Below are 25,381 nucleotides of genomic sequence, written 5' to 3'. Positions count from 1 at the left end.
AGGATTTGGAGGTTGCAGGAGTTCAGAGGTGGTGGTTAGTGGGAGGTCAGGGGGCTGCCAGAGGTCAGGGGAGGTTAGAGGTCAGGGTCAAAGGTGAACAATTTGGTCAAAAGTTGGAGGTCGGGGTTGATAAGAGATCGAAGTGGATCAGAGGAAGAGTAGTGGTCAGGGAATAGATCTCTTGGATGTGTACAACAATTAGCCAGAAATTAGAAATGGTTTTAGCCCTTCTCACCTTTTCTGGAAAAATATTGATGCGATCCAGTCAGAAATATCCAAGGTTTGAGACTTAAATTGAATCTTTGGATGGTGCCCATCAAAGCATTTGCTCAGGACAAGGTTGCACTTCTTGGCAATCTTCATGTGAACCTGACCTGGCAAATTATGCAGGAGATTCCCCAGCGTTGTCATTGGCAGTGGAAAGCATGGAAATCATGGCCAAATTATTGTGGTTTCAGCCAACGACTGGAAGTTTCTGGGTTTTCCAGTCCCGCTGACTCTCACCATATGTATCCCGATGGCAGAGTTACAAACAATGGTCGACCCCATTGATTAGCGACGGGATCAGGGATCCCAACGCCAGCCAATGGTAGGCCAACTCCCCTGCTGCGAAACATGCCTCAGGGGATGGCATGAAAAATTTGGCCCAGCACGTCACTCCATTTGAAATCTAAAATCTAGCCGTGTCTGATAAAACTGAGATGGATGGAAAGCTGGTTAGCAGATAGGAAGCAAAGGGTTGGCATAAATGGGTCTTTTTCTGATTGGCAGTCAGTGACTAGTGGGGTTCCTCAGGGATCTGTACCAGGACCCCAACTGTTTACATTATATATGAATGATTTGGAAGAGGAAAATGAATGTGTTCTCTCTAAATTTGCAGATGATGCAAGGTTGGGTGAGAGGGTTAGCCGTGACAAGGATGCAGAGATGCTTCAGTATGATATGGATAGGCTGAGAGTGTGGGCATCTGCTTAGCAGATGCAGAATAATATGGATAAATGTGAGGTTATCCACTTTGGTAGCAATAATAGGAAGACAGGTTATTACTTGAATGGGTGAAAATTGAAAGAGGTGGATACTCAACCACATCTTGGAGTCCTCGTGCATCAGTTATTGAAAGCAAGTGCACAAGTACAGCAGACAGTAGCGAAAGGATTTGAGTATAGGGATAGGGATGTTTTGCTGCAATTGTGTAGGGCTTTGGTGAGGCCACATCGGGAGTATTGTGTGCAGTTTTGGTGTCTTTATCTGAAGAAGGATGTCCTTGCTGTAGGGGAAATACAGCGAAGATTTATCAATGTGGTGTTTGGAATGGCAGATCTGTCATATGAGGTGGGACTAAATCGGTTAGGATTCACTGGAGTTTAGAAGATTGAGAGGGAATTTCATAGAAACATATAAAACTCTAACAGGGTTAGACAAGGTAGATTCAGAAAGAACGTTCCCAATCGGGAAGTCCAGAAGTACGAGTCATAGTTTGACGATAAGGAGTAAATATTTTAGAACTGAAGTGGGGAGAAATTTCTTCACCCAGAGGGTGGTGAATGTGTGGAATTCACTACCACAGAAAGTAGTTGAGGCCAAAACATTGCGTGATTTCAAGAAGAAATTAAATATAATTCTTGGGGTTAAAGGGATCAAGGGATATGGGAGAAAGGGAGGATAAGGATATTGAATTCGATGATCTGCCATGATCAAGGTGGAGCAAGCTCGAAGGGCCAAATGGGCCTCTCCTGCTTCTAGTTTCTATGTTTCTAAAACAAAATTCCCAGTATCACAGAATTGTTAGAATGCAGATGGTGGTCATTAGGCCCATCTCAGCTCATCAAACAATTCATGAGTGCATTTCTCCCACTTCCTCCCCGTAACCCTGCACATTCTTCCTGTTTATGTAACTCTTTCATTCCTCTCCCTGGTGAAAGCTTTGATCAAACTTGCCACTACCACACTCTCAGGCAGGGCATTCCAGCTTAGCTTCCCGCTGAATGAGGAAGTTATTTCTCATATTGCTTTTGATTCTCTTGCCAATTAGTTTGAATCCATGCCCTCTTAAATCTCATCTCTGGACACACATTAGATTCCTTGATTTCTGCTTGGGGTTCATTTCTCTCCACCCAATCGTTTGCAACATGCCTTGGGGGGTTTCACAGCATTGAAAAATTCGGTCTTTTATTAACATTGAAGCAACCTTTGAACCTCTCTACAGTGCGCAGCTTTCAGCTCCTGGAATAAACTCACAACTTCTTCCATTTATTTTCTCAGATCTCACACCCTCAGATTCAGGAGTACAATGGCATTTGGCCAATTGATTCCTTCACCTCAGCACGCAAACTTTCGCAGAAACTGGCTCCAGAGCTGATGAAACCGGTGAAGTTTGAGTACAGCAAAGGCCGTGTGGGAAAGATCTACGCCCCTGCACACTTGCAGGAAGATGTCCTGAACATCCACAGAGGAATCCTCAACCTTTTCCAAATCACTATGAAGAAATCACAAAATTTCTATGGGTTGCAGGAGGTATGTTGGCAGTCACCTGCCTTGTTACATAAAAGAGCAGAAGAAACAGGAACAGGAGTAGTCTATACAGCCCCTCAAACCAGTTTCTTTTAGGTACCCAGTTTTTTTTAGGTCCCCTCAAACCTGTATTCAATACAATCTTCTCTCTCAGCTCCATTCTCCCATCCTTGATTCCCTGCGAGGCCAAAAAGATGCCTGTCTCAGCCTTAAATATGTTCAATGATGGAGTATCCATAACAGTCTGTGTTAGAAAATTCCAAAGATCCACAACCCTCGGAGTGAAGAAGTTTCTCCTCATCTCAATCCCAGCTGACATATACCTTGGTGTCCTATTCCCCCTAGCCAGAACCACTCAGTGTTTCTCCTGTCAAGCCCACTATTGAATTTTGTAGACATCAGTGCTATTCCCTTTCTATTTTCTCTATTCTGGAAACTATAAGCCCAATTTACTCTACCTTTTAGTGGGATGACCCCATGGTCCAGTCTAGTGAAGCTTGGCTGTACTGCCTCAAATGCACGTATACCCTTCCTTAAATATGGAGCCCAAACTGTACACAATGTTCTAGTTGTTGTCTCACCAAAGCCCTACACAATCGTAGCAAAATTCCCTTGCTCTTGTGCTTTGACCTTCTTGAAATAAAGACAGTTCTTTTCCTTACAGGCTGGAATTGAAGGTGTTTGCTTCACAAATTACATCGTTCAAGAAAACAAGAAAGCTCAACGAATTACTATCACCAGATCAAAAGACTTGAACAATTGTCAGGAGAAGGTTATGACGTACACTGGTTCCGTGTATGCAGATCTATGCCCTGTCTGCCTGCAGGTAAACTTCATCAATTAAGATTCCTTTTGTCCTGGTAAAGTCAGTTAGCCACAAACCTTCCACTCTCCCCAATCGCCCGAGGCAGCTTAAGAATCGTGGATTTTAATCACAGAGTCATAGAGGTTTACAGCATGGAAATAAGTCCATGGAACTTGTCCCCACGTAACTGTCTAAATGCTTTTTAAAAGACAAAACTGTACCCACCTCTACTACTATCTCTGGTAGCTTGTCCCAGACACTTACCACCCTCTGTGTTAAAAGAGGTGCTCCTCTGGACATTTTTGTATCTCTCCCCTCTCACCTTAAACCTATGCCGTCTAGTTTTAGAGAATTACCCCACTAATGCTGGATGTGCATCTACTGTCCAGAACCTAGATTCTAGAGTTCCCTCACTAAATCTCTCCACCTCTCTACCTTGCTTGCCCCTTTAAGACTCTCTTAAAACCTAACTCCTTGATCAAGCTTTTTGTGTCTTTTTGATTTGATTTGATTTGATTTATTATTGTCACATGTATTAACAAGAAGTGAAAAGTATTGTTTCTTGGGCACTATACAGACAAAGCATACTGTTCATAGAGGAGGAAAGGAGAGGGTGGTGAATGTGGTATTACAGTCATAGCTAGGGTGTAGAGAAAGATCAACTTAGTGCGGAGTAAGTCCATTCAGAAGCCTGCTGACGGCAGGGAAGAAGCTGATTTTGAGTCCCTTGGTACGTAATTTGTATCTTTTGCCTGACGGAAGAAGGTGGAAGAGAATATGACTGGACTGTGTGGGGTCTTTGACTATGCTGACTGCTTTTGTGAGGCAGCAGGAAGTTTAGACAGAGCCCATGGATGGGAGGCTGGTTTGAGTGATGGACTGGGCTTCATCCATGACCATTTGTAGTTTCTTGCGGTCCTGGGCAGAGCAGGAGCCCATACCAAGCTGTGATACAACCAGAAAGAATGCTTTCTGTGGTGCATCTGCAGAAGTTGGTGAGAGTTGTAGCGGACATGCCAAATTTCCTTCGTCTTCTGAGAAAGTAGATGCATTGGTGGGCTTTCCTAACACCTCTTCATTTGGCTCCTGTGAAACACCGTAGATCATTTTATTACATTAAAGTTGCTACATGAGCACAAATTGCCGTTGAATTTACCAGTACATAGAACGGTAATGCGATATTATTCCCTACCTTCAGAGAAGTAGGAATATCCGTGCATCTGCTACTTCCACCTTTGTCCTGAAACCCACAGCATCTGGTGCAACCATTCAGGAAGCCAGGGTTCGAGAAGTGCATCAGTTTACACCGTTCCATGAACAAGAGGGAGTCGCTGTACTGGAAGCAAGGTTAGTCCTTGACAGGGCCCCCCATTGATCCATTAATTTTCACTCCTTCAAATAACATTTTAAAATCTCATGATCTCTGTAATTATACATGTGGGGTGATTGTGAAGTGGTGACAACATCACTGGGCTAATAATCCAGGGGGCTGGGCTCTGGGGAAGGCACAGGTTCAAATCCCACCATGGCGGCTGGTGACATTTAAATTCAATTCATCAAATCTGGAACCAAAAGGCGATTATGACCATGACAATTATCATTGATTGTTGTAAGTGCCCATCTGATTCATGTCAGTCTGGTCTCTGTGTGTGACTCCAGGCCCGTAGCGATGCAATTGACAGCATTCCAAGAACTCTTCCTCAAGCCCACCGTGTCCAACTTGTGTCATCCAATCAATATGCAGATTAAAATCCCCCATAATTATCGCCGTTCCATTCCTGCACGCATCATTTATTTGCCTGTTTATAGCCTGCCCCGCCTCTAAGTTATTATTTGGGGGCCTGTAGACTACACCCACCAGCGTCTTCCTCCCCTTATTATTCCTTATCTCCATCCACAACGATTCCACGTTCTGCTCTTTGCAGCCTGTGTCTTCCCTTACTACCGCCCTGATACTATCCTTAATTAACAGAGATACCCCACCCCCTTTTTCCTCCCATCTATCCTTCCTAAACATTTGATACCCCTGGACATTCAGCTCCCAGTCCCTGTCACCTTGCAACCACGTTTCCGTAATGGCCACCAGATCATATCCATTTATGCTGATCTGCGCCACCAGCTCATCCACTTTGTGCCGAATACTTTGTGCATTCAGGTAAAGTGTCTTTATCCCAGCCTTTATCTGTACCCTATTTGAAGGAACGCTACTTATCTCTCTCATGCCCCCTACTCCTTTTATTATTGGGACATCCTCAACATTTTCCTGCACCCGTACCCTCTCCTTTACTTTAGATTTTGTAATTTCTCCCACCCCTGCACCCTCCCCCCCCTCTAAGTTGGGCAGCACTTGCTGGCCTTGTCGATGATAGCCATAATCTCGTGAAAGAATTGCGTTCACTTACTTCGATTTTGAGATTGAATCTGAATGCAAGTTATTCTCAAAATTCAGAATGGCTTCTGCTGAAAAGCTCCTTATTATTTCCAACTTCTAATCCTGATTTTCTTCTGTCGAACATAGTTTGAATTTCTCTTCTCGTCGCATAAACCTCCCTTTTGTTTGATTCACAGGCAACATCTCAGGCTGGTGACTATCAAGGCGGCAGTAATACGTGAGCTGCAACTTGAGTTTGTCGAACGAGGAACATTGAAATATCATTTTGATGAAAATATACTTCGCAGACCAATAAAATTAATGAAATCCCAGAATTTGGAAAAACTGGTAAATGTCACCAAAAAAATACTCGTTTATGTCTTACTCCATCTGGGGAAGTGAGAACGACCATGAGAATGTGTGAAATAGAATCATAGAACCCTACAGTGCAGATAGAGGCCCTTCAGCCCATCGAAATAGAAGCAGGAGTGGCTCACAGAGCTCCTTCATCTCACTTTACTTGGGCAATTCCAACAATTTAGAGCTGGGTTTCACCAACAATTTCCTGCATTGTTCCCATTTAACGTGATTCCTTTTGCCCTCAGGAACCTGTTGGTCTAAGTCTTGATTTCACTGACTGACGAAGCATCCCACAGGTCTCTGGCGTAGATAATTCCATAGGTTCACAACCCGCTGAGGGAAGGCATTCCTTCTCAGTTCAGCCTTTGATAGCTGTCCCACTGTTCTGAGATTATGGGAGGGGTTTTCCAGTATTGCCACAGGCACTAAGGGAAAACTTGGAGCATTGACTTTTAGCCATTCTCCACATTTTCCTGTCCTGCCTGTGATGATGCCCATCACTAATGGGACCAGAAAAATCCTAGTCTATGATTGCTAGCCATCGGCTTTCTAGTCAAGAGAAATGTCTTACAGTTGAACTTGCCAAAGGATCGCACCTCTCGTTCTTCCAAACTGCAGGGAAAATAGGCCTCCCCATTGCATGTTTCTCATAGAGGGAGGTGATATGTCATTCGCTGCGGACAGGATCTTCCGGTCCCTCCACTGTCAACGGTTTCCTACTGAATCCACCCTACATCACCAGGAAACAAGAACATCCTGCAGGCATGAATGGCCAGAATATTTCAGCCAACATCTCACAGGACAACCTTCTCAGACCAAAAAGCACCCTGCCTGTGCTAAGCCTAACTTTCTTGGGTTTGGGAGATTAGAGATTGTATTCCAGGCATGATCTGATCATATAGAGCCCAATATGATTGTAGCAAGACTGACTTATGTTAATATCCACCTCCCCACACACCCAAATCCCCCTACCTAGTAACAAGGACTAACACACCATTTATCTACTAAATTGTCTACAATTCCGGAATATCAACCTTCTGTGATCCAGCTACACGATCACCCAATCCCTCAAGATAGCAACATTTGCTATTATAACAATTCCACCTTTCCATTCTTCCCAGGGAAATGAATAATTTCACACTTTGCCACACTGTATTCCATTGCCATCTTCTGGTCCAGTCACATAGCCAGCCTATTTGCAGCCTGACAACTCACTTTCCTCAAGTTAACTTAATATCACATGTGACATGTGAACGACGCTGGAGTGCGCCCTGATTTGGTAGACGCGGTGATGTTTCCACGTTTGGGGAGACCAAAATTTGGCATCCTTATTGTGAGATAGTCCCCGCAATTCCAATGGGGAATTTAGTGCCAGCCTTGAAGAGAATGCGGAATTCATTACTCCGTGGTGTAGTTGAGGTGAACAGCAGGGCTGCTTTCAAAGTAAGGCCTGATAGATATGCGGGAAAGGAAGAAATGGAAGAATGAGGTAGAGGAGGGCTGAAGGATGCTTATGAACCAGAGGAGCTGAATGACCTGTTTCAGTGTTGCAGAATTCCAAATCATTCTGTCTAAATTTCCTATCCTTGTAGATCCTGGAAACCTTGAAAAACTTGGAATTGCACAATCAGGAGAAGGTGCATTCTGACACGCCCGCTAAATTTTTGCAGCTTGTACAACTTCTTCGCTCCACGACAGAGGAGACTATTGCTTCAGCGTGGGGAAATTCCTACAGCAACCAGTTCCGGTAAATCACTCACTCTCATTTTGCTAACTGACTGCTTCGTACTGAATATGGAACCATTTATTGAACAGGCGCAGTTCCTTCACTCAATAACTCCCTGGCTGATCTGTATCGGAGTTTCATTCACTCACCTTGATTCCGAATAATCTTGATCTAACAAAACTGCATCGAGGTGCCTGATTCATAAATGCCCTCTAAAAAAGCCTACCAAACCATTCAGTTCAAGGGTCATTAGGAATGAGCAGTAAATGCTGGCTTTGCGAGTGATGCCAAATCCCATTCAATGAATACAAAAAAAACTGTATCAATCTGTGAATTCATTTTTCAATTCAACACATTTCATTTTGGGGAGAGAGTTACAGATTTCCATTATCCTTTGTGTGAAGAAATGCTTCCTAACTGCCCTCATCGGCTAGACCTTGTTCCTAACACCCCAGCGGTATCTTCTCTACCAATGAAAATGAACACATAAACATTAAAAGGAAAGGTTTCCGTCGTCCCGGATGAGTCTCCCTTTGAGGGCGAGGGCTGGCTGGTGGTGATTTAGTCTGAGGGTCACCGTACCTCAGGCAAAAGGCAAGGTTGAGAAGGCGGGACTTTCATGAATAACCTCAGCCGGTACAGGAATTGAACCCACACTGTTGGCACCATAAGACCACAAGATATAGGAGCAGAATTAGGCCATTTGGCCCATCAAGTCTGCTCTGCCATTCAATCATGGCTGATAATTTTCTCAACCACGTTCTCCCGCCTTTCTCCCATAACCTTTGATCTCCTTACCAATCAAGAACCTATCATCTCTGTGTTAAATACACTCAATGACCTGGCCTCCACAGCCTTTTTTTCTTATTTATTAGTGACCCAGGTAGGTGTACATTAATACTGCAATGAAGTTATTGTGAAAATTCCCTTGTGGGCACTCCAGTGCCTGTTCATGTATACTGAAGGGGAATTTAGCATGGCCAATGCATCTAACCAACGTCCTTTGTACTGTGGGAGGAAACCGGAGAAAACCCACGCAGATAAGGGGAGAATGTGCAGACTCATCACAGACATTGACCCACTAACCACTGTGCCACCACTGCGGCAATAAATTCCATAGATTCACCACCCTTTGGCTGAAGAAATTCCTCCTCATTTTCATTCTAAAGGATTGTCCCTTTATTCTGAGGCTGTTCCCTCTAATCCTAGTCTCTCCTACCAATGGAAACATCTTCCCCACATCCACTCTATCCCGGCCTTTCAGTATTCTGTAAGTTTTAATGAGATCACCCCTCTTCCTTCCAAACTCCACTGAGTGCGGACAAAGAGTCCACAAACACTCCTCATATATCAAGCCTTTCATTCCTGGGATCATTCTTGTGAACCTCCTCTGGACCCTCTCCAGGGTCATTACATCCTTCCTTCAATACTGGGCCCAAAATTGTTCAAGATGTTCCAAATATCCCAGCACCTTATAAAGCCTCAGCAGTACATCTCTGCTTTGGTATTCCAGTCCTCTTGAAATGATGCAAATATTGCATTTGCCTTCCTTACTACCAATTCAACCTACAAGTTAACCTTAGGAGAATCCTTGACTCCCAAGTTTTTTATGCTTCAGATTTTTGAATCCTCTCTCCCTTTAAAAAATAGTCCACATCTCTATTCTTCCTACCAAAGTGTATAACTGCACACTTTCCCACATTGTATTCCACTTTTTCCCAACCTGTCCAAGTCCTTGTGCAATCTTCCATCTTGTCAATACTAACCGTCCTTCCACCTATCTCGGTATCATCTGTGAACTTAGCCACAATGCCCTCAGTTCCTTCAGCTAGATCATTGATGTATGAAGTGAAAAGTTGTGGTCCCAACACTGACCCCTGCGGAATTCCACTAGTCACCGGCTGCCATCCTGAAAAGGACCCCTTCATCCCCACTGTCTGCCTTCTGCTAGTCAGCCAATCCTTTACCCATGCTCGTACCTTACGGATGACACTAAGCTGGGTGGCAGTGTGTGCTGTGAGAAGATTGCTAAGAGGCTGCAGAGTGACTTGGATAGGGGGGCTGAGTGGGTAAATATTTGGCAAATGAAACATAATGTGGATAAATGTGAGGTTGTCCACTTTGGTGGCAAATACAGGAAGGAAGGTTATTGTCTGAATGGTGGCAGTTTAGGAAAAGGGGAAGTGCGACATGACCTGGGTGTCATGGTGGAACAGTCGCTGAAGATTGGCATGCAGGTACAGCAGGCGACAGGGAAAGCGAATAGCATGCTGGCCTTCATAGCAAGAGGATTTGAGTACAGCAGTAAGGGTGTCTCGCTGTAGTTACACAGGGCCTTGGTGAGGCCACACTTGAATATTGTGTGCAGTTTTGGTCTCCTAATCTGAGGAAGGACATGCTTGCTAATGAGGGAGTCCAGCGAAGGTTCACCAGACTGACTCCTGGAATGGCAGGACTGATATGTACAGAGAGACGGATCGACTGGGCTTGTACTCACTGGAATTTAGAAGAATCAGTTGGGGGGCGCGGGGAGGTCTCATAGAAACATGTAAAATGTAGAAATGTAGACACGGATAGCCTGGGAAATTACCAACCAGTGAGTCTGACCTCAGTGGTTGGTAAGTTGATGGAGAGGATTCTGAGGGACAAGATTTATGAGCATTTAGAGAAGTTTAGAATGATCAGAAATAATCAGCACGGCTTTGTCAAGGGCAGGTCGTGCCTTACAAGCCTAGTTGAGTTCTTTGAAAATGCGACTGAACACATTGACGAAGGAAGAGCGGTGGATGTGGTTCACATGGACTTCAGCAAGGCGTTTGATAAGGTCCCCCATGCAAGACTTCTTGAGAAGGTGAGAGGGCATGGGATCCAAGGGGCTTTGGCCTTGTGGGTCCAGAACTGGCTTGCCTGCAGAAGGTAGAGAGTGGTTGTGGATGGGTCTTTTTCTGCATGGAGGTCGGTCACCAGTGGAGTGCCCCAGGGATCTGTTCTAGGACCCTTGCTGTTTGTCATTTTCATAAATGACCTGGATAAGGAAGTGGAGGGATGGGTTAGCAAGTTCGCCGACGATATGAAGGTTGGTGGTGTTGTGGATGGCCTGGAGGGATGTCAGAAGTTGCAACGTGACATAGATAGGATGCAAGACTGGGCGGAGAAGTAGCAGATGGACTTCAACAGGGATAAATGTGTAGTGGTCCATTTTGGCAGGACCAATGGGATGAAGGAGTACAATATCAAGGGTAGGCGTCTTAGCAGTGTTGAGGAGCAGAAGGATCTTGGGATCCGGGTCCATAGGACTCTTAAATCTGCCTCGCAGGTGGAGGATGTGGTCAAGAAGGTGTATGGTGTACTGGCCTTCATTAATCGAGGGATTGAGTTTAGGAGTTGGGAGGTAATGCTGCAACTTTATAAGACCCTTGTCAGACTCCACTTGGAGTACTGTGCGCAGTTCTGGTCGCCTCACTACAGGAGGGATGTGGAAGCTATTGAGAGGGTGCAGAGGAGATTTACAAGGATGTTGCCTGGATTGGGAGGCATGCCTTATGATGATAGGTTGAGGGAGCTAGGTCTCTTCTCCCTGGAGAGACAAAGGTTGAGAGGTGACCTGATAGAGGTTTATAAAATGTTGAGAGGTATAGATAGGGTGGATTCTCGGAGGCTATTCCCCAGGGCTGAAATGGTCGCTACGAGTGGACACAGGTTTAAGGTGCTGGGAAGCAAGTGCAGAGGAGATGTTAGGGGAAAGTTTTACACTCAGAGGGTGGTGAGTGAGTGGAATAGGGGATTGGTTGTCAAATAGGAGGCAGAGAGTGGGGGTCAATGGGTGCTATTCGAATTGGCGGTTGGTGACTAGTGGAGTGCCGCAGGGATCGGTGCTGGGGCCTCAGCTATTTACCATTTATATAGATGATCTGGAGGAAGGAGCCGAGTGTAAGGTGTCGAAATTTGCTGATGACACAAAGATAAGTGGAACAGTAAATTGTGCGGAGGGTGTGGAGAGTCTGCAGAGGGATCTAGATAGGCTGAGCGAGTAGGCGAGGACAATGTTGGCAAGTGTGAGGTTATCCACTTTGGCAGGAATAATAGTAGGAAGGGCTACTACTTACAGGGCGAAAAGCTGCAGCATGCTACGGTGCAGAGGGACCTGGGGGTCCTTGTGCATGAGTCACAAAAACCCAGTCTGCAGGTGCAGCAGGTGGTCAGGAAGGCAAATGGGATCCTGGCCTTCATAGCGAGGGGGATTGAATATAAAAGTAGGGAGGTCTTGCTGCAACTGTACAGGGCACTGGTGAGGCCGCAGCTGGAGTACTGTGTGCAGTTTTGGTCGCCGCACCTGCGCAAGGATATTTTGGCCTTGGAGGGAGTGCAGAGGAGGTTCACTAGGCTGATACCGGAGTTGAGGGAGTTGAGCTATGAAGAGAGGCTGAATAGACTGGGCTTGTACTCGTTGGAGTTTAGAAGGATGAGGGGGGATCTGATTGAGACATATAAGATGATGAAGGGGATGGATAGGGTAGAGGTGGAGAGGTTCTTCCTGCTCGGAAAGGACAGCAGAACTAGAGGGCACAGCCTCAAGATGAGGGGGGGGGGGGTGCAGTTTAGAATGGAGTTGAGGAGGAACTTCTTCACTCAAAGGGTGGTGAATCTCTGGAATTCTCTGCCCACTGAAGTGGTGGAGGCTACCTCGCTAAATATATTTAAGACACGGGTAGATACGTTTTTGGTAGGCAAGGGGATTAAGGGTTATTCGGAGAAAGCAGGAAAGTGGAACTGATCCACTTCAGATCAGCCATGATCCTATTGAATGGCGGGGCAGGCTCGAAGGGCTAGATGGCCTACTCCTGCTCCTTTTCCTTCTGTTCTTTTGTTCTTATGGAATTGGCTGCCGTCGGTGGTGGTAGAGGCGAACTCGCTAGGGTCTTTTTAAAGACTTCTGGATGAGTATATGGGATCTAATGGCATTGGGAGTTACAGATAGTTCTATGGCTTGGTAGGTATAGATGTGATCGGTGCAACTTCTGGGCCGAAGGGCCTGTTAGTGCTGTAGTGTTCTATGTTCTATGTTCTGTGTTCTAAATCCTGATGGGACTGGATAGGCTAGATGTGGGAATAATGTTCCCGGTGTTAGGGAAGTCCAGAACTAGGGGCCACGGTCTAAGAATAAGAGGTAAGCCATTCAGGATTGAGATGAGGAAGAACTACTTCACTCAGAGAGTTGTGAACCTGTGGATTTCTCTACCATAAAAAGTTGTTGGGGCCAGTTGTTTAGATATATTCCAGAGGGAACTGGATATGACCCTGGTGGCTAAAAGGATCAAGGGTTATGGAGAGAAAGCAGGAGTGGGATACTGAAAGATCATGATTCGCTATCATCATATTGAATGGTGGTACAGGCTCGAAGGTTTGAATGGCCTCCTCCTGCACCTATTTTCTATGTTTTCTGTATACAAGAAACAGACAAACCCAAACTGGCCAATTACTGCCCAATCAGTCTACTCTCGATCATCAGTAAAGTGATGGAAGGGGTTATCCATCGACAGTGCTATCAGGCAGCACCTGCTCAGCAATAACCTGCTCAGTGACGCCCAGTCTGTGTTCCACCAGAGTCACTCAGCTCCTGACCTCATTACAGCCTTGATTCATGCAGTCGGACCTGGACAACAATCAGGCTTGTGTTGATAAGGGCAAGTAACATTTGCACTACACAAGCGTCAGACAACAGCCATCACTAAAAATAGAGAATCTAATTTCCTTGACATTCAATGGCATCACATGGGGAGCTGGGGGGTGGTTACCATTGACCAGAAACTGAACTGGACCAGCCAGGTCAGTGGCTGGGAACCCTGTGGTGAGTAATTCACCTCCTCACTCCTGAAACTTGTCCACCATCTAAAAGTCGTAAATCAGGAGCATGGTGGAACTCTCCCCACTTGCCTGGGTGAGTGTCACTTCAAGAGCACTCAAGAATTTCAACTCCATCCAGCCCATTTGATTGACACTCTATCCACCACCGTCTAAATCCCTGATGCACAATAGCCACGGTGTCCATCATCTACAAGACGCACTGCAGCCACTCACCAAGACTCCTTCAGCAGCACCTTCCAAACCCTCAACCTTTACTGCCTAGAAGGACAAGGGTAAGAAGTGCATGGGAAAATCACCACTTGCAAGTTCCGTCCAAGGCCCTCACCCTTCTGACTTGGAAATATATCGCCATTCCGTCACTGTCGCTGGGTCAAAATCCTGGCACTCCCTCCCTCACACCACTGTGGGTGTACCTACACCTTAGGGACTGCAGTGGTTTAAGAAGGTGGTACATTCTGAAGGGCAATAAATGCTGGCCTAGTCAATGATGCCCACATCCCGTGAGGGAATAAAGAAAACCTGTTTCATTAAAGAGATGTATATTGTCTCCAGACAGTACAGTAAGTGAGGTTTTGCAATACACATCTCTTTAACCTGTGCTCAATGCTCCTTCCACTCACATTGTTGGCCACTTTAAGACTTGAACAGCAGGTTAGGTGTAAAGATTCGCATTCTAATCAGTAATCTGTAAACTGTCTGTGCTTTATATGCTCTGTCTGAGGCCAGAACTCTCCATTCACCTGACGAAGAGGCAAACCTCGAAAGCTAGTGAGTTTACTATCAAATAAATCGGTTGGACTTTAACCTGGTGTTGTCAGACTTCTCACTGTGTTTACCCCAGTCCAACGCCAGCATCTCCACATTACGAATGGGCCAACAGGAGACTAAATAAAATCTACAAAAGCAACAAAATGTTCTCCTTGTGTCACTAGGCGTTGGATTCTATATGCACTTCCTGCTGTCGGAACGACCAGTGCCCTGAGATTCCTCAAAATCAAACTTCAGAATTTGGACATCACTATGGTTGATGCAGCTCAGGTTCTGGGTGTTGCGATGCATCAAATCACAGCCAACCTTCAAAGCCTAGCCATAGTCAGAGTGAGTATGAACAGTGTTTACTCATAGATACAAAGATACAGCACTGAATGAGGCCATTCGGCCATTGTGCCTATGGTAGCCCTTTGAAGGAGTAATCCAGTCAGTCACACTCTTTGCTCTCTCTCCAAATTTCCTCTTCACATTTTGTCCAATTGCCTTTGCAGAGTTATTATTGAATCTGCTCCTGCCACCCTTTCAGGAAAATATATTACTGATCACTAGGACTATTAGGACTATTACTTACGGGGCGAAAAACTGCAGCAGGCGACGGTGCAGAGGGACCTCGGGGTCCTTGTGCATGAGTCGCAAAAACCCAGCCTGCAGGTGCAGCAGGTGGTCAGGAAGGCGAATGGGATGCTGGCCTTCATAGCGAGGGGGATTGAATATAAAAGTAGGGAGGTCTTGCTGCAGCTGTATAGGGCATTGGTGAGGCCGCAGCTGGAGTACTGTGTGCAGTTTTGGGCGCCGCACCTGCGCAAGGATATTTTGGCCTTGGAGGGAGTGCAGAGGAGGTTTACTAGGCTGATACCGGAGTTGAGGGGGTTGAGCTATGAGGAGAGGCTGAATAAACTAGGCTTGTACTCGTTAGAGTTTAGAAGAATGAGGGGAGATCTCATTGAGACGTATAAGATGATGAATGGGATGGATAGGATAGAGGTGGAAAGACTCTTCCCGCTCAAAAAAGACAGTAGGACTAGGGGGCACAGCCTCAAGATAAAGGGGGGGCGGTTCAGAACGGAGTTGAGGAGGAACTTCTTCACTCAAAGGGTGGTGAATCTCTGGAATTCTCTGCCCGTTGAAGTGGTGGAGGCTGCCTCGCTAAATATTTTTAAGAAGCGGGTTGATGGGTTTTTGATAAGAGAGGGGATTAAGGGTTATGGGGAGAGGGCGGGAAAGTGGAACTGAGCCACGACAGATCAGCCATGATCTTATTGAATGGCGGGGCAGGCTCGAAGGGCCAGATGGCCTACTCCTGCTCCTATTTCTTATGTTCTTATGTTCTTATGTTCTTACAACTCTGTATTTAAAAAAATCTCCTTATTTCTCCATTGGTTCATTTGCCTTTTATCTGTACCTTCTGTTCACCAACCCTTCTGCCGTTGTACAGTTTCTCCTTATTTATTTGATCAAACATCTTCATTTTTCAAAAATTCATTTACAGGATGTGGATGTGGCTCGACCAGCATTTATTGCCCATTCTTTGATTTTGAACATCTCTATATCACCCCTTAGGTAGTTTTTTGCCATAGCAGATAACATCCCTGCCTCTGAGCCAGAAGCTCTGGGATGGAGTCCCACCCTAGGACCTGATTTTTTGTTTTATTCATTCATGGCACATGGGCATGGCTGGTCACCATTTATTGCCCATCCCTAGTTGCCCTTGGGGGGCAGTTCAAAGTTAGCCACATTGCTGTGGATCTGGAGTCACACGTAGGCCAGATCTGATCAGGATTTCCTTCCCTAAAGGACATCAGTGGGTTTTTCTCACAATCGACAATGGTTTCATGGTCATCAGTAGATTCTTAATTCTAGATTTTTTTTAAGTGATTTCAAATTCCACCATCTGCCGTGGCGGGACTCGAACCCAGGTCCCCAGGACATTAGCTGAGTTTCTGGATTAATAGTCTAATGGCAATACCACAAGATCCTTGCTGAAGAAGCGTTCATAATGCAGTGAAAGAGTCTGAGTGTGTCACCTGCAAATCCCTCCAGTTGGAAGGCAGGAGAGACTCCTGGTCAGTTATGGATGATGTGGAGTGGGGCCCCTCAAGCTATCGGCCTCTGGCAACCAACTACCAACCGATTCCAGGAATTACCAGCTATGGAAGCAGACACAAGTCTGCCCCACTGGGTGCAGGGAGAGAATTGGAATTTGAATATCATTCTTTAATGTTCTCTACTCTAAGGAGAAGAACCCCAATTTCTCTATAGATAGTTGATGCCCCTCATCCCTGGTTCCATTCTTGCACCTTTCAGAAAACAGGCAGGGCAGAAAGGTGGTTCTGATGCTCAGTGCTAAGCAGATTGCTTTCTCTGCAGGAACTATTTGGAATGCCTCACGTGCAGCAGTTTGCCATTCTTCGCCGGATTGTTCACCTTGGATATGGCTCGATGGTTTTCAGATATTGTGCAAAGCAGGCCATATGCCCTGATACTCTCCTGAAGGTGAGTTTATTTTTATTCGCTCGTGGGACATGGGCATTGCTGGCTGGCCAGCATTTATCGCCCATTCCAAGTTGCCCTTGAAAGGCAGTTGAGAGTCAGTCACATTGCTGTGGGTCTAGAGTTACACGTAGGCCAGACCAGATAGGGATGGCAGATTTCCTTCCCTAAAGAACCAGTTTTTCCAACAACTGACAGTGGGTTCATGGTCATCATGATTCTTAATTCCAGATTTTTATTGAATTCAAATTTCACCGTCTGTCGTGGTCAGATTTGAACCTGGGCCCCTGGAACATCAGCTGAGTTTCTGGATTAATAATCTAGTGATAATACCACGAGGCCATCGCCTCCCTATTAGCTGGTACAATTCACTCACCGCCCATGACTGCACAGTGTTGATATAACTTCTGCACATGTCTCCCTCCCAGCCACTCCACGACTTGCTTACTGCAGCTACTGCCCAGGCCAATGAGGAAGACATTGTCCTGGGCCTCAAGGCGATCGGCAATGCAGGGCAGCCAACCAGCGTCAAGAACATCATGAAACTATTACCTGGGTTCAGCACCGCAGCTGCCAGTATCCCACTGAAACTCCAGGTCGATGGTCTCATGGCTCTGAGGAACATTGCAAAGAAAGACCCAGGAAAGGTAAAGTAAAATGTCAAGGTGTTCCACACAAGTTAAGAATTTCATGATAATAGCATTGGGGATGGGGGTGTTCACCATTTATTAAAATCTTGTAAACACTGAAGACTTCGCTGTGATTTAACAACCATTCTATGTCAGAGCTGTATGTGAGAATTTTTTTTTTGTTTTGTGTTTCTCAATTTACTAACCTATTTTGTCTGCTGTTTTATCTCCTTCCATTTCTCCACATTCCTTTTAACATGTAGGATCGTGTTAGGGAATAGGATGAGGCCATTCTGCCAAAATGGCAGAACAAAATGGCAGCTTGTTCTGTCATTTTGACCTATATTCAATTCACGAATGCTCCTTTATCCTTTACTGAACCAATATCCGTCAGCGACAACACACTTGACTCAACGTCCCCTGCTTTTTTGGGGAGATAATTCCATGTTTCCTACTTAATCCCAGGCATCGCGGACTGGAAAGGCTAAGATACATACATCATTAGGACATCAATCAAAATGGGAGATAAAATGATTGCACCATCCACATGCTGCCATGGCAACACCGGTAGTTAAATCACTATTTCTTTCTTTTCACCCAGGTACGAGCCATCACCATTCAGCTATTCATGAATCGAGGAAATCACCCTGAGCTCCGGATGTCTGCCTGTGCAATTTTCCTGTACACGAAGCCATCTCTGAACTCATTGTTAGTCCTCACAAATTCCCTGTTAAAGGAGCCCAGTTTGCAGGTGGCAAGTTTTGCTTATTCGCAATTCAAATCCCTCGCGAGGAGTTCACTCCCTTCTCTCAGCTCCGTGTAAGTGCGCAAACATGCCACCGCTGCAGGAATTTTACGTCATTCACAGGTGAATGAATACGCTATCTTTATGACTGAAGCGCATCTACTCTTCATTTCAACAGGGCAGCTGGCTGCAGTATAGCTGCAAAACTCATAAGCCCCAGATTTGAGCGACTTGGCTTCCGGTTCAGCAAAGTATTTCACCCTGACCTATTCTACTGTAAGTATGCTACCAAACAGCCAAAAGAAAGGTTTATCTCTCCCAGTGAAACAATCAGTAGACAATCCATGTTAAAGCCCAAAAGGGAAATAGTTCAAAGAACAGAAGACCTGATAGAAGTCTACAAGATTATGAGGGGCATGGACAGAGTGGATCGTCAGAAGCTTTTTCCCAGGGTGGAAGAGTCAATTACTGGGGGGCAAAGGTTTAAGGCGCGAGGTCAAGGTTTAAAGGGGACGTATAAGGTAAGTTGTTGACACAGAGGGTGGTGGGTGCCTGGAACTCGCTGCTGGAGGAGAGTGGAAGCAGATGCAATAGTGAGCTTTAAGGGACATCTGGACAAAGACATGAATAGGATGGGAATTGAGGATATGGTCCCCGGAAGGGTTGGGGGTTTTAGTTCAATCGGGCAGCCTGGTGGATGTAGGCTTGGAGGGTCGATGGGCCTGTTCCTGTGCTGTAATTTTCTTTGTTCTTTAATAGGACGATGGATGTGCAGCAAGAAGGGATTAGAAAGGGCACCTGGGTGCCTTTGGGTTGGCGTGGGTGAGATAGTCAGAATGGCCCCATTGTATGCTGGGTTATTTCTACGGGTGCTAATAGCAGAGAGAATGCAGGGGTCCAAAATCAAGGGTCTTGTTACTCCAGGAATTTTATCTTCTGTATTTTATCATCAAAGTGCAGAAGGAGGCCATTCGACCCACTGAGTAGGCATTGAGCCTCAAAAAGGCAATCTTACCCCCTCACCCACCAAACACCATAACCCCGCCCATTTCCATGCTAATCCCCCACAGTGGCATAATGCTGCCTCACAGCATCTGGGACCATGGCTCGATTCCCATCTTGGGTCACTGTCTGTGCAGAGCCTACACTTTCTCCCTGTGTCTGCATGGATTTCCTCCTAACTCTTTGACTAAAGGATATTTACTCTGCCTCTCTCTACTCTATTCCATCCTTCCATTATTTTTAAGACTCTTTCTGCAGAGGGATCTGGTGGTCTGGAATGCGCTGAGGTGGAGGAAGCTGATCCAATAACTCAAAAGGGAAGTGATAAGTAATTGATAGAGGAAAATCTGCAGGAAATCACTAGATAGCTCTTTCAAAGACCAGCTCGGATGCAATGAGTCGATTGGCCTCTTCCTTGGCTGTGTCATTTAATGATTCATAATCAGATTACTATCATAGGTGAGTCGTACTTACTTCCCAAGATCAGATTAAACTTTCCACCACCTCAACAGCCCTTTCATTGACCTTAGTATACAGGGAGGCAGTATGTATAGGCAACACGGTGACACAGTGTTAGCACTGCTGCCTCACAGTGCTAGGGACCTGGGTTTGATCCCAACTTTAGGGAACTGTGTGATGTTTGCATATTCTTCCTGTATCTGTGTGGGTTTCCTCCCGCAGGCTAGGTGTATTAGCCATGGTAAATATATGCTGGGTTACAGGGATAGAAAGAGGGGGCTGGATGCTCCATCAGAGGGTTGGTGCTAACTTGATGGGCTGAGTGGCCTCTTTCTGCATTGTAGGGGTTTTCTGGTTTTAAGAGAGAGCCCTGGAGAATGAACTCTTTTATTTTGTTGGAAGGCTTGTCCTATTTCACATGATTTCTCTTTATCTTTAACATGGACACTTTGATGTTTAAAAAGTATTTTAACACATATAATAAATGTCTTAGCGCATTAAATCAACAAGTGAATAATGACAGTAATGTGATAGACATAGAAAAAGAGTAGGAGATGGTGGTATCATCACTGGTCTAGTAATCCAAAGACCCAGATTCGAATTCCACCATGGTAGATGGTGAAATTTGAATTTAATAAAAATCTGATTTTTCCAATTATAATCTTGAAACAAATGTGGCAAAATCCATCTGATTCACTAATGTCCTTTAAGGAGGGAAACCTGCTGTCTTTACTCGGTCTGGCCTACATGTAACTTCAGAATCCACAGCAACGTGTTTGATTCTTAGTTGCCCTCTGAAATGGTCCAGCAAGACACTCCGTTCAGGGGCAATTAAAGATGGGCAATACATGCTGGCCCATCTAAGAATCAAAAAGACTAAATTTTCTCATTATTTTGTTTTACCAACGATGTAAGAATCAAGCTAACTTTCTTGCTACCAAATATTTTCCTGTGTATCTTCCAGATAAAACTCAAAATTTCAGAATCGCTCAGACCCAACAAACACATATTTGCCACTCATTGGCTACTCAAGGACTGACTCTGAAATTCAAAAAGAGTTGTGAATACAGCTCGATATCTCAATCAATCATAGATGAAACAGCGTAGCTAAGCTCCTCCATCAAGCAATTATAATCATAGCCAGGTAGCGATTTGATCACTGTATCATTTTTAAGGGCGGCACGGTGGCACAGTGGTTAGCACTGCTGCCTCACAGCACCAGGGACCCGGGTTCAATTCTGGCCTCAGGACACTGTCTGTGTGGAGTTGTACTTTCTCTCATGTCTGCGTGGGTTTCCTCCGGGTGTTCCGGTTTTCTCCTACGGTCCAAAGATGTGCAGGTTAGGTTAGGCCATACTAAATGCGGGGTTACGGGAAAAGAGCCTGGGTAGGATTACGGTCAGCACAGACCACACATCATAGGGAGATCAGAGAATTTCACCCCCTGTTTCAAATCTGGGTAACCCTTTGTCATAGTAATGAAACTATAAAGTAATGAGAGATTTTGGTGGATAGATCATTGAAACAATTGATTGTTTGCGGTGAAGAATGGAAATGAATTGTTGGGATGGCACAGTGGTTAGCACTGCCTTCTCACAGCGCCAGGGTCCCAGGTTCAATTCTGGCCTCAGGTCACTGTCTGTGTGGAGTTTGCACATTCTCCCTGTGTCTGTGTGGGTTTTCTCCGGCTGCTCCAGTTTCCTCCCAAAGATGTGCATGTTAGGTTTATTGGCCATGCTAAATTGACCCGGGTGTTAGGGGGATTAGAGGGGTATATGTGGGGGTTTGCGGGATTGGGGCCTGGGTGGGATTGTGGTCAGTACAGGGCCGAATGGCCTCCTTCTGTACTGTGGGAATTCTATGATTATATGACTAGGAATGTGAGTTAGATAGTGATTGAAGGTCTATTCGGTCTCAATAGAAATGTGAAGTAGGTTACCAATCGAGGCCCTGGATTACAAAATCATGGCTGCTATGAACAAGGAAACTGATTGGATTCCAATTAAGAGAGAGACAATACAGAATTTCTTCAGCCAGAGGGTGGTGAACCTGTGGAATTCATTGCCACAGAGGCCAGGTCATTGAGTGTCTATTAGACAGATAGATAGGGTCTTGATCAGTAAGGGGATCAACGGTTACAGGGAGAAGGTGGGAGAGTGGGGATATGAATCATTTCAATCAAGATTGAATGGTGGAACAGACTCGATAGGCTGAATGGCCTAATTCTGCTCCTATATCTTATGGTCTTATGGAATGGTGAATAAATTGGATTAATAAGCTTTCTGTGCCCAACATATTATAATGTCACAAACATTAATATTCTCACCCTTGTTTTAGAATCCATCCATGGTCTTGTCCCTTCCTATTTTTCTTCTTCAGTCCTACGACCCTCTGAGATATCTGCTGTCCTCCCTGTGAGACTCTAAGCTCTAGAATTCCCTCACTGAACCTCTCCCTCCTTTAACTCAATGCTTAAGACTTAAGACTGTGGCGACTGACGCTGTCTAATTATTGGGGGAAGCAGTGATGTCGTGGTATTGTCACTGGACTCGTAATCCACAGACCCAGGATACTACTCTGAGGTCCCAGGTTCATGTCCCACCACAGCAGATAGTGAAATTTGAATTCAATAAAAATCAGGATTTAAACATCTAATGATGACCACTCAGCTGATGAAGGGGCAGCACTCCAAAAGCTTGTGATTTCAAATAAACCTGTTGGACTTTAACCTGGTGTTATGAGACTTCTAATGATGACGCAATTGCTGGGTCACTAATGCCCTTGAGGGGAGGACATCCACCTTCCTTACCCATTCCGGCCTACATGTGACTCCACACCCACAGCAAAGTGATTAACTCTCAACTTCCATCTGAAAATTCTTACCAAACACTCAGTTTGAGGGTGATTAGGGGTATTTGTTTATGGCAATAAGTAATTAATCCCATGAATGCATGAAAAGAAAATGATACTCTTGCTTTTATCCTGAGGAACGTGCTGGCAAATTGTTTAAGTGCACAGGTACTTTCATTGGTTAATGATAGAATCATAGAATCATATAGCACAGAAGAGGCCCTTCGGCCCATCGAATCCACATCAACACGTCAGAACCAGCTCAACTCCCATCTAATCCCATCTGCCAGCACTCGGCCCACGGCCTTGAATGTTATGATGTACCAATTGTTCATCCAGGTACTTTTTAAAGGTTTCAATGATGACCAGCTTACTCTGTGATAGGTGTTGCACAAATGTATGTTGTTGTTGTAATTAGTTTTCATTTTCTTGATCATGCATGCGATTGACCAGTTGACTTGCTCTTCATGTTCATAATGTAGACAAGCTGATGTCAGGAGTATCTGCTAAAGCCCTCGTAATGAACAACGCTGGGAGCCACATCCCAACATTCGCAGCGGGCAAAGTCACAGGACACACTTTGGGATCTTCCGCCAATCTCGCAGAGGTAACGCACCACACAGCCGTGAAACTTTACCTTCTCCAGGCTTTCATCCTGCACATGTGACTTGTTCCAATGTTTTTCTGAAGCACATTTTTGTTTTAATCCACGAAGGCTGGATTCCGAATGGAAGGTCTCCAGGAGGTCATATCAAAAAGCCGTGTGTCGGCCAAAGCGGTTCCTGATAAGAAACGAATTCAACAGATTTTAAATGGGGTAAGACTAGGCTAGCGCTGACAGTGATATCAATGCAGAAAGATGCTGCAAGCTCTCGGCAGTTTGTATGAAAGGAGAAACAGCGTTAAGGGGCCATAATTTCCTCGGAAGTCTCATATCATTAATATAAATGACAAATAACAGTGAGCACAGCACTGATCCCTGAGGCTGGTCACACGCCTCCAGTTTGAAAACAATTCTCTACAAACACCCTCTGGCTTCTGTCAAGAAGTGGAGATGCCGGCGTTGGACTGGGGTAAACATTGTAAAAAGTCTGACAACACCAGGTTTAAGTCCAACTAATTTATTTGATAGTAAACTCACTAGCTTTCGAGGTTTCCCTCTTCTTCAGGTGAATTCACTTTTTATTCTGTCAAGAAGCCAATTTTTTATCCATTTGGTTACCTCACCTTGGATCCCATGAGATTTAACCTTATACAACAACCTACCATGCAGTACCTTGTCAAAGGCCTTGCTGAAGTCCATGTAGACAACATCAATTGCACTGCCCTCATCTACCTTATTGGTCACCCCTTCAAAAAACTCAATCAATAGGCAAGAAGTTACAGGCCAATATTTCAAATAGGCAACCTTTCGTCAAAATTGAGAGACATAAGGGATTGTAAAAGATATTTCCTATGATTTGGACATCGACGGACATCAGGGGCTAGGTCAACCACTTTATTATCCCTACCCAGCTGCCCCTTGGGAAGATGGAGGAGATCCAATTTCTTGAACTGCAGCAGCCCATGTGGAGTGGCTCCAACTACAGTGCTGTTAGAAAGGGAGTTCCAGAACTCAGGGACAATGAAGGAATGGGTGGTAGAGTTTCAAATTGGGATGGCAAGTGGCTTGGAGGGGAACTTACAGGTGACGGGGTTCCCATGCGTCTGTTGCCGATATCCTCCTAGAAGTCGAGGGTCTGGCCAAGACAGGAAACAAAATGGTGTCAAACATGATGGGGAGCAAATGGAAAGGTCTGTTACAGAGTGGAGGGAACAGCAACTAAAGTAAATAATTATAGCAGGAAAAACATAGGTGGGAATTGGACAATAGGGAAATAAAAATGGATCCAGCAAAGTGCCAATGGCATTAGCACTGGCAAACACTGACAAGCATTAACTGGTTCATTTTATCCTAATGTTTTCTGAATTGTTAATATTGTTTTCTTCAGTTTCCAGATTGGAAATCCTTGCCAGAGAAAGTGCCGCTAGCTTCAGCGTACATGAAACTATTTGACCAGGAGATAGCTTTCGTGGACTTCCGAAAGGATAATATTCACAAAGCCATTCAGGTAAGTGTCAGCTGTGACAAATACACAATTCACTAAAGAGAATGTATCTGGCTGAGCTGATTTAAGCAGTGGGTTATATCAAAAGCTGTACTTTTCCTTCATAGTCGGTCATGGACACACAAGGAAAACACAGTATGTTGAGAAACCTCGTAAACCGGCTCCAGAAACCGGTTGAACTGCATCCTACGGCAGCCTTACTGACAGCTGAGCTCCGACGTTTTGTACCCACGTGTGTCGGTCTGCCCATGGAGCTGACCTTCCTGTCTGCCGCTGTGGCAAAAGCCAATCTCAACGGTAAGGGTTTCGGTTACATTTTTCTTAACTTGCTGCTCTCTCCAACAAGGTGGGAAGAGCAGCAACCTCGCAATAAATTCTGTGCACCGCCCTTGTTCCTCACCACTCTGCCATTGGGATAGAATCCAGGTTTTGAACTAAATGCCAAACATTTTCCAGTTGCAGTCCAATCCACGGGGTGTGGCCTCATTTACAATTCCCCATTGCTCCCTGACATCTAAAAGGCTTTGCTCGACCATTTCAGGAAACGTTACTAACTTGCCATGTGCTATGGTTTAGCCAGTCCAGATGTGTGGCCAGTCCAGAGGGTACTGCACGGTTAAGGTGAACCAGCTGGCTTTTCACAGTGAAAAGTCTGACAACACCAGGTTTAAGTCCAACCCATTTATTTG

The 25,381-nt window shown here is 45.2% G+C and overlaps 1 protein-coding gene across 1 annotated transcript in view; it reads left to right on the top strand.

Annotated features, from left to right (window-relative positions):
• Nucleotides 1–25,381, top strand: part of LOC145348284 (vitellogenin-like) — a 75,221-nt gene that overhangs the window by 8,004 nt on the left and 41,836 nt on the right. The window contains exons 4-17 of the mRNA XM_080196486.1: nt 2,263–2,514; nt 3,176–3,337; nt 4,515–4,663; nt 5,885–6,035; nt 7,640–7,794; nt 14,571–14,736; nt 16,777–16,902; nt 17,328–17,546; nt 18,130–18,347; nt 18,452–18,549; nt 23,067–23,191; nt 23,300–23,401; nt 24,576–24,695; nt 24,800–24,989. Of these exons, the coding sequence (XP_080052612.1) occupies nt 2,263–2,514; nt 3,176–3,337; nt 4,515–4,663; nt 5,885–6,035; nt 7,640–7,794; nt 14,571–14,736; nt 16,777–16,902; nt 17,328–17,546; nt 18,130–18,347; nt 18,452–18,549; nt 23,067–23,191; nt 23,300–23,401; nt 24,576–24,695; nt 24,800–24,989 (2,233 nt within the window). The remainder of the gene's footprint in view (nt 1–2,262; nt 2,515–3,175; nt 3,338–4,514; nt 4,664–5,884; nt 6,036–7,639; nt 7,795–14,570; nt 14,737–16,776; nt 16,903–17,327; nt 17,547–18,129; nt 18,348–18,451; nt 18,550–23,066; nt 23,192–23,299; nt 23,402–24,575; nt 24,696–24,799; nt 24,990–25,381) is intronic.

This window comes from Carcharhinus amblyrhynchos, chromosome 9 (genome assembly GCF_965287045.1).
Source record: "Carcharhinus amblyrhynchos chromosome 9, sCarAmb.v2.hapA, whole genome shotgun sequence".
NCBI lineage: Eukaryota > Metazoa > Chordata > Chondrichthyes > Carcharhiniformes > Carcharhinidae > Carcharhinus > Carcharhinus amblyrhynchos.
The sequence above is the reverse complement of the archived record's forward strand: the minus strand, read 5'-3'. Positions and strand labels throughout refer to the sequence as shown.